The sequence below is a fragment of the Bos grunniens genome, chromosome 20, assembly GCF_055505025.1.
Source record: "Bos grunniens cultivar Pamir isolate PY7600 chromosome 20, Bosgru_T2T1.0, whole genome shotgun sequence".
NCBI classification, from domain to species: Eukaryota; Metazoa; Chordata; class Mammalia; order Artiodactyla; family Bovidae; genus Bos; species Bos grunniens.
Window position 1 is genome coordinate 51,766,723 of NC_141184.1, and position 13,653 is coordinate 51,780,375.

Consider the following 13,653-nt stretch of genomic DNA (forward strand, 5'->3'; position numbering starts at 1 on the left):
AGGGCTGCTGTTGCATCTTATATAAATTTGAAATCACATCATGTAAAATATTAAAGTCTCACTTTAGGTAAAAAATGTAAAACAAAATTATCCTCAGTATCTTCACCAAGAATGCTACAGTCTTGAAGTCAGCAAACTAAGTATACTTTAAATTGTTTTCTCACCTTTACCATATAGCTATTCTAGTAAACAGAGATTCTCTTCTTCATTAAGGTTATCTGAATCATGAATTATAAGGTCTCAAGCAAAATGAGACTGCTCTGGATGCATACAGCGTCTGGCCCACAGAAGATCCTCAAGACAAATTTGTTGAATAAATGAGTACATGGACACGAACATATACACATACCAAGGGATCCCACTGTCTCTAATAACTCTTCCTTTTTCTACTTGTAGTGAAACTATAAAGTGGCAAAAGAATCTAAAGACCAGGAGACAGAAGTGACAAGAGTACTGTATCTCCATCTACCCCCCTCACTTTCTCCTAGAATGGACAAGTCTCCCCAGGGTGGAGTCTATATTAGACTCCTATATTATGGGTCTATGCTGCTGCTGCTGCTGCTAAGTCACTTCAGTCGTGTCTGACTCTGTGCAACCCCATAGACGGCAGCCCACCAGGCTCCGCTGTCCCTGGGATTCTCCAGGCAAGAACACTGGAGTGGGTTGCCATTTCCTTCTCCAATGCATGAAAGTGAAAAGTGAAAGTGAAGCCGCTCAGTCGTGTCCGACTCTTAGCGACCCCATGGACTGCAGCCCACCAAGCTCCTCTGTCCATGAGATTTTCCAGGCAAGAGTACTGGAGTGGGTTGCCATTACCCTATATTATGGGTCTATATTAGACCCTATATTATGGGTCATCTGGGTGACAACCAGCATGTTTATCTAGAATATATATTTCAGATGTCTCATTAGGTACCACATAACAACCCAGGTTGCCTGGCTCTCTTACATAGTCAATGTGTGAACTTATAAAATTCTACCGTCTCTTTGACCCTAAGTTTCTCATCTGTAAACCAGTATAGTAACATCTGGACTTCCCTGATGGCTCAGATGGTAAAGAGCCTACCTGCAATGCAGGAGACCCATGCTTGATCCCTGGATTAGGAAGATCCCCTGGAGAAGGGAATGACAACCCACTCCAATATTCCTGCCTGGAGAATTCCATGGGCAGAGGAGCCTGGAGAGCTACAATCCATGGCATTGCGAAGAGTCTGACATGACTGAGTGACCAACAGGTTTTAGTAACATCTGGGCTTTCCAGGTGGCTCAGTGGGTAAAGAACCTGCCTGCAATGCAGGCAACACAGGCGATATGGGTTTGATTCCTGGGCTGGGAAGATCCGCTGGAAGAGGGCATATCAACCCACTCCAGTATTCTTGCCTGGAGAATTCCATGGACAGAGGAGCCTGGTGGATACAGTTCATGGATTGCAGAGTTGGATATGACTGAAGCAACTGAGTACACACGCATGCATAGTAACATCTACCTCACAGGGTTGCCGTTAAAATGAAGTGACATGGCAGGTTAGGTGCCAAGAACAATGCTTGGCAAGCAGAAGGCACTCAGTGACTATTAGCCCACTATGGCAACAGTCTATGTAATGATTTGGTGTGTGCATAGGAAACTTACTTAAGACCCATCACTGACAATACACTGTGGGGGTGAAGTTTTTATAATTGCTCCAACAGTTCCAGAACTGTTTCCAGAATTTTGTCATTTGGCACTGACCTAGACTAAAGTCAGTCTAAATTTTAAGACAAAAATATCTCAGATATTTTTGAAACTGGCATTAATTCTTGTAAGTCACTGGGAAACTGTTTATGCCCTGGGAGAGTGACTTCCCAGGTGGCTCAGTGGTAAAGAATCTGCAGCACTGCCAATGAAGGAGACTTAGGAGATGAGGTTCGATCCCTGGGTCAGGAAGACCCCCTGGAGAAGGAAATGGCAACCCACTCCAGTATTCTTGCCGGGAAAATCCCATGGACAGAGAGGCTTGGCCGGCTACAGTCCATGACGTCCCAGAGTTGGACACGGGTGAGCATGCACAGGGAGTGACCTACAGCATCAGGATTTAATGATGTTTCCTAAGGTGCCAATCACGATGAACTCAGTCACTGGAAAAATCTGGCTCACTATTGCATATCAACAACTCACAGTGCTGAAAGGTCATGCTGCCTATGACGAAGTACTCAAATAGCCAACTGCTGACATCAAACCATGATGTCTTTTATTAGGCATGAAATCTTGAATGATGCAGAAAGAATTCTGACAAATGATCCACTGTCATTAAACCATGCGGGCTAAATTTATGCTTTAAGAATTGAATATCAAATACACTAATTCAGCATTTTGAATAAGATTATTATACCCCCCTCCGGTTGATCCTTGTTCTAGGCAAAATGTTGACTTCAGAATTCTGAGAACTTCATTTTTAATAAGTTACATTAAGTACACTGCATCTGACAGCTGGACAAATAGAAATAGTATCACAGGTAATTCATGTTCTATGCTCACTTGAAAGCAAGCATTACTTCATGAAAGACATACTCCACTTGTTTTTCTGTGTAAAGGTTTCTGCCTTCGTTATAATAAAGATATTAAATTAGATAAATTTATTGGTTTTTAATTTAAATTTAATTTTTAAATTTTGTATTTATTTTTGCATAATCTGTATCTTCACATGGTACAAAGTTTAAACAAAAGTCAACTGTCTCCTTCTCAATAACAAAGATAAAAATCAAAATTATTATTCCTGAGAGAAGGCAGACAGATGGGCTCTGGGAGGGATACTCAGGGCATTAAAATATTGGCACTGTTCTAGTTCTTAAACTGCTGGTTTTTATTCTTGTATTTCGGAAAGTCACTAGATGATTTCTCTTATATGGGTGAAATATTTCAAAATAAAAAGTGAAGAAAGAAATTTCCCTTTTAGCTCCCCCCCCCCAATCAGCTGCCTGTCCCCTCTCCTCACTGACTTTATTTTTAATTTATTTTTTGATTAGAGTATAATTGCTTTACAATGTTGTGCTAGTTTCTGCTGTACAACAAGGTGAATCAGCTCTAAGTATACATATACCCCCTCCTTGTTCAGCCTCCTCCCACCTCCCCATTCCACCCACCTAGGTCATTACAGAACATGAGCTGAGCTCCCTATGCTATACATCAGCTTCTCACTAGCTATTTATATTATACACGGTAGGGTATATATGTCATTTGTTGACTTCTAGATTGTCTCCTAAATTTCAGTTTTACAAACACTGCCAGTAAATAACCTGTAGCTATATCATTCCCCATGGGTGCAAGTATTACATTATTTTTCTTGTAGTAAGACAAATAGCAGGGCAGACAGTAGGGCAGAAAGCAAAGAACTAAAGAGCCTCTTGATGAAAGTGAAAGAGAGTGAAAAAGTTGGCTTAAAACTCAACATTCAGAAAACTAAGATCATGGCATCTAGTTGCATCACTTCATGGCAAATAGATGGGGAAACAGTGGAAACAGTGACAGCCTTTATTATTGGGGGCTCCAAATTCATTGCAGATGGTGACTGCAGCCATGAAATTAAAGATGCTTGCTCCTTGGAAGAAAAGCTATGACCAATCTAGACAGCATATTAAAAAGCAAAGACATTACTTTGCCAACAAAGGTCCATCTAGTCAAAGCTACGGTTTTTCCAGTAGTCATGTATGGATGTGAGAGCTGGGCTATAAAGAAAGCTGAGCGCTGAAGAATTGATGCTTTTGAACTGTGGTGTTGGAGAAGACTCTTGAGAGTCCCTCGGACAGCAGAGAGATCCAACCGGTCCATCCTAAAGGAAATCAGTCCTGAATATTCATTGGAAGGACTGATGCTGAAGCTGAAACTCCAATACTTTGGCCACCTGATGTGAAGAACTGACTGATTTGAAAAGACACTGATGCTGGGAAAGATTGAAGGTGGGAGGAGAAGGGCAACGACAGAGGATGAGATGGTTGGATGGCATCACCGACTTGATGGACGTGAGTTTGAGTAAACTCTGGGAGTTGGTGATGCACAAGGAAGCCTGGCTTGCTGCAGTCCGTGGAGTCGCAGAGTTAGACACAACTGAGCAACTGAACTGAACTGAACTGAACTGAGGGCAAATAACATTTCATAATGTTATATTAAGCATTAACTATTATCTTCTGCATCATGACATTTATGATAGCAGCGGAAGTATAAATAGAAGTGCCAATCAAATGTTACAAGGGGTGTTGCCCTGGGCCAAGTTCAGTGATCCTGGGTGACACAACCCAAAGGCACTGTGTTAGACTTCGTGGTTTCTCACTGGCATTGGAGAACATAAAGAGTGAAGCATCTGCTACTGCAGGTTGTAGGGGAAGAACCAGAAACAGTTTCACACAAGCCCCTGAGTTAGGGTTTAATTATTCACTTTTGTTACAGAGCAGCTCTCATGCCCCTTGAATTCAAACCTTTAAGCGCTGTAGTCAGAGCTCTAACACTCTGATAGTTTTCATCAGTCTTTAACGATTACTAACCAAAAGGTCCCTGAGGTTTTTCTCCCATATTAACAGCTCAACGGTTACAAAATTAGGGTCATTTCTTTTTCTTCTGCCCCTCCAAGCAAAAGCATAATAATTCAAGGTCAAAATACATTGGGAAAGAGGAGAACATTTTAGAAAAGATAATTAGGACACTGATATGGAAATTTTTGCACACAGTTGTATTGGCCTGTAAGAGGGATCAAATGTTATTTACACACATTAATCTAAGACTTTCTTGGGGTTTTTTTCTTTGGCTGCAGCACACAGCATGAAATATCTTAGTTCCCTGGCCCCTGCTCCCTGTGTTCCCTGCAGGAGAAGGGAAAAGTCTTAACCACTGGACTGCTGGGAGAAGTCCCCTTTCTTAGGTATTTCTCAACATTTATTAACCAAAAAGAGTCCCTGAAAATGGCAGACAAATGTGGATTTCATTAAAAAATTAAACATCTGAACGTATTCACATAAAAGGAACGTGTACTTCTATATTAATAGTTTCTGGAAAAGACTTAAAGAGGAGATTGCTTTAAAAAAAAAAGGGCAATGACAGGCCTGTTAAAAACTCATGCTTAATAAAATAACAACCAAGAAGTAAATAGCTTTGAGGATGTTTTCATTTCGGATACACGTTAAGCCACTAGATGGCATTAAAACATAGACCATGAGTTGCCACAGGCCTTAGATCGGGTGGGGCGGAGGGGCTGAGGAGGGAGAAAGAACTCTTTGTCTTGGTTTTGCTTCCAGAAAAAATAGTGGAGCCAAATTGTGATTATTTACAAGATAGAAAGGTCATTTTGGCAGAAAATCTCTTTCCAAGTTATGTTTGGTTAAACTATATGAGCTTGCTGTCTTTGTATGCCAGCAAAGGTTGAATATTGATAATTTCATATAGTTCAACCCCAAAAGTATTTAGATTCCTAGAACATGCTACTGAAATTTATTTTAATGAAGGATAAAAAACCCAACAGGTAGACGCAACTGAAATCTGATGATTTTCTTCTTTCTTAGAGAAAGAAATAAGGAGATCCTATTGGATTCAATGACAAGACCACAAGATTGCTATTTCTGGGTGAAATGAGGAAAAGACATACAGAGGCATTTAAAAAAATCAACAATGTCCCATTACCACGGGATAGTAATGTTTTACAAGGTTAATAACCACCACGTTTTTCCTAAAATTACCCTAGGTGCTATAATTTCAGTAAGAGTAAAGGTGAAATGACTTGGCTGTTCCTACTCTGTACTTTTAAATCAAGTATATCTCGCTCCATCTGAATGATGTGAGGGTGGGGGATACAAGATAATATCTGGATATTTTCTGTCCTTTGTTGAACTAAAGATTCCACTTCTTTGAATACTGCACACTTCCAGGGGAGGATTCTGATTGACTAAGAATTTTACATGGCGGTCATTCATGATGTGATACAAATAACGGAAAAGGTGGAGCCAGAGACAACTGATTACAAAGCAGGGTTCCCTGTACTGCATCAGTGTTGTGCCTCCTTGGAGTTCCTTGGCCCCTCAAGATCTCTGGCCAAATTGAGACTTCACCCTTGGGAGGAAAAGGTCAGCTGCTAAGTGGCATCAGGTGACATGACACCATTCCTATCAACACTTACTCTAAGGGAATACCCAAACCCAAAGATTTCAGCATAAGCACAGGAGAATATTTCAAATGTAAAACAACAAAATATTTAGAGCTGTTATCTTCCTGGGGAGCAAAAAGATTCTGAACTTACGGGGGGAACATAAGAAACTAGAAGTGGAAACGTGTTTAGATTGGACACCAGCAAGAATTTCTAACCCTGACAGTGTTACAGACTTGGGAACCGAATATGGAGGGGGAGTGGAGGATCTTTGCTGAAGGTTATGTCTATGCTCAATGCTTTAGGTTCAGCTCTGTCAATCAAAGTGGAATATGACCTTGCACATCTTCCCAATTTCTCTCATAACCTAAGATTTTATTCTCTTCGCTTCACAGGAAACTGTGGCTGGGGAACCACAGGGAGGGATCCTTTCATGTTTTGGAGATGAAGGCAAAGCATGAAGAAATGAGTTCTCAAGAAGAGGCAGATAATGAGATGGGCTTGGAAGGAGCCACTGAGCAGCTGAGACAGCAGGAGGCCCATTTTAAAGAATTATGAGAAGGAAGCCTAGTGTGCTGTAGTTTATGGGATAGAAAGAGTAGGACACAACTTAGTGACTGAACAACGACAACATTACACACAGGAAAATAAACTGAGAGGGGCAGAAAGTAAAATGTCAATCTTTTAGGGTTAAGAATTATAGGAACTTTTCTTCTTCTTCCTTTTGCTCATATTTATTTTTTCTATGCCGAAGGTTTTATTTTGAAAGTAGTATGGCTTTTTTCATTGGAATAATCTAGTGTGAAATTAGCAATCCCAAAGCATGTTGGGAATGATGGGAATTTTTTGGCCTATTTCAACACTTCCCTGGATAACCTATTAATGTCTACAGTCTTCTCTGTCTATTGGTGAAAGCCAACTATCGTATAGTTGACCGATGATATTGGTTTCAACTCAAGTGACAAAAACATCTTACCATTTAAGCATCATAATATTTAGCATTAAATGGTGAATACTCCAGCCTATACTAAAACTTTGAGAAGGGACTTCCCTGTAGTTCAGATGGTAAAGAATCTGTCTGCAGTGCAGGAGATCCAGGTTTGATCCCTGGGTCGAAAAGCAGAATGGCAACCCACTCCAGTATTCTTGCTCGGAGAATCCCATGGACTGAGGAGCCTGGCGGGCTACAGTTCATGGGGTCGCAAAGAGCTGGACATGACTGAGCAAGAAACACATACATACATAGAGTTTTTTAGATTATATACTCTAGTAAAAGGCCATTTGTGAAAGCTGTGATGAAGCCACTTAAGAATCTGCAGCCTTGGGGCAATAACTACCTTCCATAAGGTGATATGAGTCATTAAGCTAATCATAAACTTTCCTAAGTAGATTCCAAGAATCTATATATGATTCAGGCATCATATATATCCACAAATTATACAGAGTGTTTTTTATTCTAAGATCCAATTTCAAGGGTATTATTAGTAAGTACACATCCTAGTTAAACAGTTCATTGACACAGACTAAGTGATATTTTACATAATATATTTCTCAGTATATCAATTATAATACTTTACAGAAAATGTCTGATATGTAAAAGACTAGATATCCTTAAAATTGAAGAGTGTTAATGGCAAGGTTCAAGTTGAAATTTATCTATCAATTAGTGGGAGACTAACACATATTACTTGATATAAGATATACAGATTACTTTTTTTCACATTTTACTACATATTTAAGTGTATTTTTCTTACAACAACACCTAGAGATTTTAGTTAGAAGAATAGTGACCTAAATATACTCAGGTTGGAATGATTGTTTTTACATTTGATGATGGTTATTTATATATTATTTTACCTGATTTACTCTGTTACTGAGCTTTAGATATAAAGTTATGGGTTCTTGACAGCTATCAATTAAAAGTCCTTAGCTTTGTATGATTTTATTATCACAAAATATGATGAAACGCGATTGTAAATTTTTTTAACATAGAAATATAATTATTGGAAAGAACTAATGACCTCCAGCAAACTTTTAAGCAAATGAGACATTAAACTTCCAAAAGGGGTGGTGGTGGTATTCTTCTATTTTTAATAGCCTGCATTAATAAAAAATATCACTACATACTTTGCTATTTATGGACTCCTTAAATCTTGATCTAAATTATAGCAATTAAAAACTTCAGGAAATTTGGGATTTCCCTTGTGGGTCAGTGGTAAAGATTCTTCCTGCCAGTGCAGGAGATGCAGGTTCTATCCCTGGGCTAGGAAGATCCTACGTGCTGCAGAGGGGCTCTCAGTAACAAGAGAAACCACTGAAGTGAGAAACCCTCACTCTGCAACTAAAGCGTAGCCCCTGATCACCACAACCAGAGAAAAGTCTGCACAGCAACGAAGACCCAGCATAGCACCAAACAAATAAATATAAATTCAAAAAAAGTCAGGAAATTTGAAAAAGTGTTAGAAACATATATGATTCTGCTACCCAAACACTGCCATTATTCATTTTTAAAAACAATACCTATTATGAAATTTTGGAGATCAAAGAACCCTTGCTGATAACAACACAAAATTCACTAAGTATTTTATTTTCTAGAAATAAGCTTGGTGTTACTTCAATCTCTTGATAATAACCTTATGAGACAAGTAGCCTTGTGTCATTTCACAGAGGAGAACAGGCTTGCCCATGCACATTCATCACAAGAGCAGGTGAAAGGCTTTGACTGGGGTCTATCTTAAACCAGCTGAGTCCCCAATTTTACCAACTGGGGAAAAAAGTCATAGAGAAGTTAGTGAGTTGCTTATGTTGCTAGCGCTAGTTGTGACGTAGCTAGCCTTGATTATGATTTTTTTAACCCTCTGGATCATTCTTATTAACAGTCAGTGTTGACTTTAAACTGGCTTTGCTCAGTCTCTCAGTCGTGTCTGACGCTGTGACCTCGTGGAGTGTAGCCTACCAGGCTCCTCTGTCCATTGGGTTCTCCAGGCAAGAATACTGGAGTGGGTTGCCATTTTCTGCTCCAAACCTGCTTCGTGCCCCAGGTTAAATCAGTTTTATCGCATTCTAGAAGGAATGATGCTAAAGCAGAAACTCCAGTACTTTGGCCACCTCATGCAAAGAGCTGACTCATTGGAAAAGACTCTGATCTTTTCCAATGAGATCTGGAAGGGATTGGGGGGATTGGGGGCAAGAGGAGAAGGGGACGACAGAGGATGAGATGGCTGGATGGCATCACAGACTCGATGGACATGAGTCTCAGTGAACTCTGGGAGTTGGTGATGGACAGGGAGGCCTGGCATGCTGCGATTCATGGGGTTGCAAAGAGTCGGACACGACTGAGCGACTGACCTGATCTGATCTGATCCCTAGTCTGCCCATACCAGTAGCTCTCAACTTTCCCTGAGAAAATACTGGGGTTTTAAAAAGTATACTGCCTGGGTCCAGATTTTTGGATTCAATTGATCAGAGGTGCAGCATGGGATAAAATCTTTCCAGGAGATTCTACTGTGTAACTAGAGTTGAGAAGCACTGGTCTATACTAAGAATATCAGGTTATCAACTACTTTATATTCCAAAATTCTTTAGATTTTTTTCACCTTCTAGTATTTCTGGGATCATGTGGTTAAAGTGTTTTCATGATTTGTATGCCTAAAAGGAACTCATAAACATAAATATGCCATTCAGTTAAATCTCTGGACAAATGCCATGTTTAAAAGAAGAGTAAATAAAGCATCAGGTTGAATTGGAATATTGAATTTCAAGCACTAATCATGTACCTAATTATACTAAATGTAATTTAACCCATGATATAGCTTTCCTCTTCTAGTGCTTATGTCAATTAAGGAAATGTGGTCCCACTTAAGTATGTCACTTGGGCAATTTGTAATTTGAAGCAAAGATACTCTCTGGGTCTATGGATTTATAAGAAACAGACCAATATGGACAAAGTTATATTCTCTAGCATTGCTTTCAGATTACTTGAGTGAACCACAGACTTTGTATCTGTACTTGTGTTAGATTTAGAATGAAGAACCAGAACTAATCCCTGCCATTAAAACTTTCTGAGGACTGAGAAACCTGTCCAGCAGCAAGCTGTGCTTACCTGTGCAAAGGGAGTCACAATCAGGTCATCTCCATGTCTGAAAAAGAAACCAAATCCCATGTTAGATGACACTGGTCACTCCAGGACCACTTTCAAGCCATATTAAATAATATGTTTCATATTCATAAATCCCCAAGGAGAATTACAGTAATTACATCCTTATTCTTTAACACATGTTCTTCTCAGTCACAAGGGTGAAGATGTGTCTTCTGGGATGTTAACCACTGACCAGTTCCCTAGGTAAAAAGAGGGGCTTCTTGATTATCAACCAAGGTCACTGACAGTTATTAAGCACACAGGATATAAAACAGTAGAAATGGAGTTCCAGCAACAGGACCTGAGTTTACTCTTGGCTGCTTATTATAGGTTACTGAGGGGCACCCAGGAAGGAGCTAGCAATGGCAGTGACTCCGGTGAGAGGTCCCTGGACCATCTAACACTGGAAGGTCCTGAGCATCACTGTGTGTGAGCCTTGGATGGGCTTGGAACTGTAGATGACACGGGGCTGCATCAGATGCTAATAAAAACCCAGTGGAACTTTTCAACTGACTCAGGTCCCAGCCGCCGTGGTTACTGGGGAATGTTACTCTGTGTGTACTGTTGCTATAGCAACCTGAGTGACACAGTGCCAGGATGCAAGGGCAAGGTGTCAGCATGACGTCTCTTGGAGGGACAAGGAGAGGCAAGGAAAGTTGCGCCAACAGTCTACTTGGAAGAAAGTGAGAAACCCAGGCCCAGAGTTCTTTCGTGGTATTTCTTAGCATGAACAGTTTGTGAGAAGGATTTCCAAAATCTCCACGGGGTATATCTTGATGTAGGTAGCTGGAGCCCTTTAATCAAAAGGGAATGGAATTATTCTACACTGAAAGCTTCAGGACATGACCCTGAGGACACTGCAGCTGAACAGTTTGCTCACTCATGAACAATTCTGGAAAGGGCTTGAGTGACCTAAAACAACACTCAGGAAATATGCTTCAGCACTAGCGGCATATGGATGACGTTAGTAAACGGATCGTTAACAATAATTAGACCAGTTGTTTTGGTCATCATCGAGTTACACAGAGATCTTCAAATTCAAAGTGTGGGAAAAATAAAGGGATAGTACACGCTTTTAAGGAAATATGTGTTATTTTGCACCCTCTTCATTTCACAATTATGTTTTTGAGGGGCATCTGCGCTTTGGAGAGATTATGGAGACAGCCAAAATTTAACTCATACAAAATCTAGATACTTTTCAAAGATACAATCTTTGCTTCCACTTTATTCAATATAATTGCCTGATTACCAAGTTTATTTCCTAAGAACTTAGCCACCTTGACAAAGGCACAGCATCATTCAAATATTAATCCCCGGAAATGTCTTTTCATTTTTCACATGAATTACACTGGATTTGAATTACTCTAAACTGAAAAGCATGTGAGGATATATAAAAACACTTAATTCTATCTTTGGTTATATTTTACTCCCAAGCACTGAAAATAATTTATTTGGAATATACAATATTTAGGGTAATTTATCAATCTTGCTTCCCTTTCTCTGTCAAAGCATAAGAGAAGTTATAGTTTTAGTGATGGAGATATTTCACTCTTTTGACTTAACTTGACCAGAAATTGTTTTTGCCAAATATCTCAAGACTGTCTCATTTTAGTCAGAGTAGATTTCTAGCATTTCAGTGGCAAATGTCCTTAATAAATAGCTAATCTTTCCTTTTCAAAATTATGTAAGGTTTAAATTATCTCTGAATATATAATGAATGTATAATTTTTAAAAATGTCTTTGTCTAAGTGTCAGTCACCTGCTCTGGTTAACATGAGCTGAACCAGTCACCCGCCTGGTCCCTGGGGCTGGGGCAGCCTCTCCCCTTCCTCAAAGACAAAGCCTGCTGAGTTCTGAGCCAGCGCTACTGGAGGCAGGGGAATGTGAGGCTCCACAGGGCACTATTGAATATTCTGTTTTTCCAGAGAGAAACGACCACAGTCAAGAACTACTCCCTATGACTTTGGCCATCCTTCTGCTACTTTTGCAGTATTTACTACAGCATTTTATTTTCTCCCCTCATTCTTTCTATAATAAGAAGCCAGCCAAATTGACAAGAAACTGAAAGGGAGAAATCAAAAAGCAAACCCTCACAGAGACTTCATTGGGATCCATCAACTATTCAAGTACTTAAATGAGGAAAAGCTTCTTGCCTTCTTAACAGATCAAGTTCAGCCAACAGCAGCACCTGAAAATAGAGCTTTGTAAACTAGTTCAAGATTGTGTGTGAAACGCACGTGCCAATGACCTTTCCACACTTTATTATAACCAACCCAGAAGGAAAAGGAGATGCAGTTAATTAGAAGAAAGTTTATACTTTATTGAGTGAAGACTTCTAATCCGACAAAGCTACAAAGCATTAGTGGCCACAAAGTACCTGCTGCTTCTGAGTATCATGCATTGCAAACTTCAGGATGACACGTGGCTGGATGAGCTAGTGCTTTGAAGAGGGGCCACGGGCTGAGGCTTACTTTCTGAATATTGTGTAAACTTTTTGATCTTCCACGCTTCCCTGTCTCTGGCTATAAAATCAGAAAGTCGTTCTCCTCTGGAGTTTGTCAATAGGATTAGGGAATTGATAAACATGCAGACAACGGTATTTTGACACCCTAGAGTCTTTCTCCATTTAGACTTGAAACTATCACCTATGCATTGTCACCCTTGATCCCCCTCTTTTAGAAACGAATTAGAGAACAAGTATGTTCTTATTTTTAATGTGTACATTAAAATGTTTCTGGGAGCCCCAAATTAAACAGTGCATAAAGATACTTCTGGGAGCCCTGTTTGACAACACCCAAGAATTAGCCACAGGAGGAACTTTCTATTCACCACTCTTTATTCCCATGTTCGCAGAAGTACAGACATAGAAAACAAACAAACACATAGTACAATATACCTGATCTTTTAAAAAGCCAATATATGCATATACCAAATATAAGACTCATATCGACTATAGAAACTTTGGAAAATACAGAAAAACCTTGAGTCACCCAAAGATAACTGTTGATAACACTTTCCTTCTGGATATGTGAGCACATGTATGTTACACAGGATTTTTACAGACATATGATTTCTTACATACTTAGAATCCCACTCTAATTCCACTTTATATCTTGTTTGTAACACTAAACCTGTTGAATCATGAAAAATTTTACATGCCTTTATACTTTTTTTTTTCATTTAGCAAAGTGTTTTATTCAAAAGCTTCTCAGCACCATCTAGCTGTCAGAAAGAATGGATGATATTCCCCTTTGTGTGCCCACCCAACTCCCAATTCCAGAGGCAGAAGTTGAACCATTTGGCCGGAGCTCCTTCTAATGATTATAATTCAGATCATCATCAGGTTTTGGTTGTTCTTTCGTTTGCTTTCTATAACCCTCTACTTAACCATGACTCAAGAAGGGTGCCCTAA

At 39.6% G+C, this 13,653-nt stretch overlaps 1 protein-coding gene across 16 annotated transcripts in view; it reads right to left on the reverse strand.

The window, feature by feature from the left end:
- Window positions 1–13,653, reverse strand: part of PDE4D (phosphodiesterase 4D) — a 1,650,639-nt gene that overhangs the window by 202,979 nt on the left and 1,434,007 nt on the right. For all 16 annotated transcript variants that reach the window (XM_086361838.1, XM_086361841.1, XM_086361840.1 and 13 more), the window contains one exon: window positions 10,206–10,242. In XM_086361838.1, the coding sequence (XP_086217964.1) occupies window positions 10,206–10,242 (37 nt within the window). The remainder of the gene's footprint in view (window positions 1–10,205; window positions 10,243–13,653) is intronic.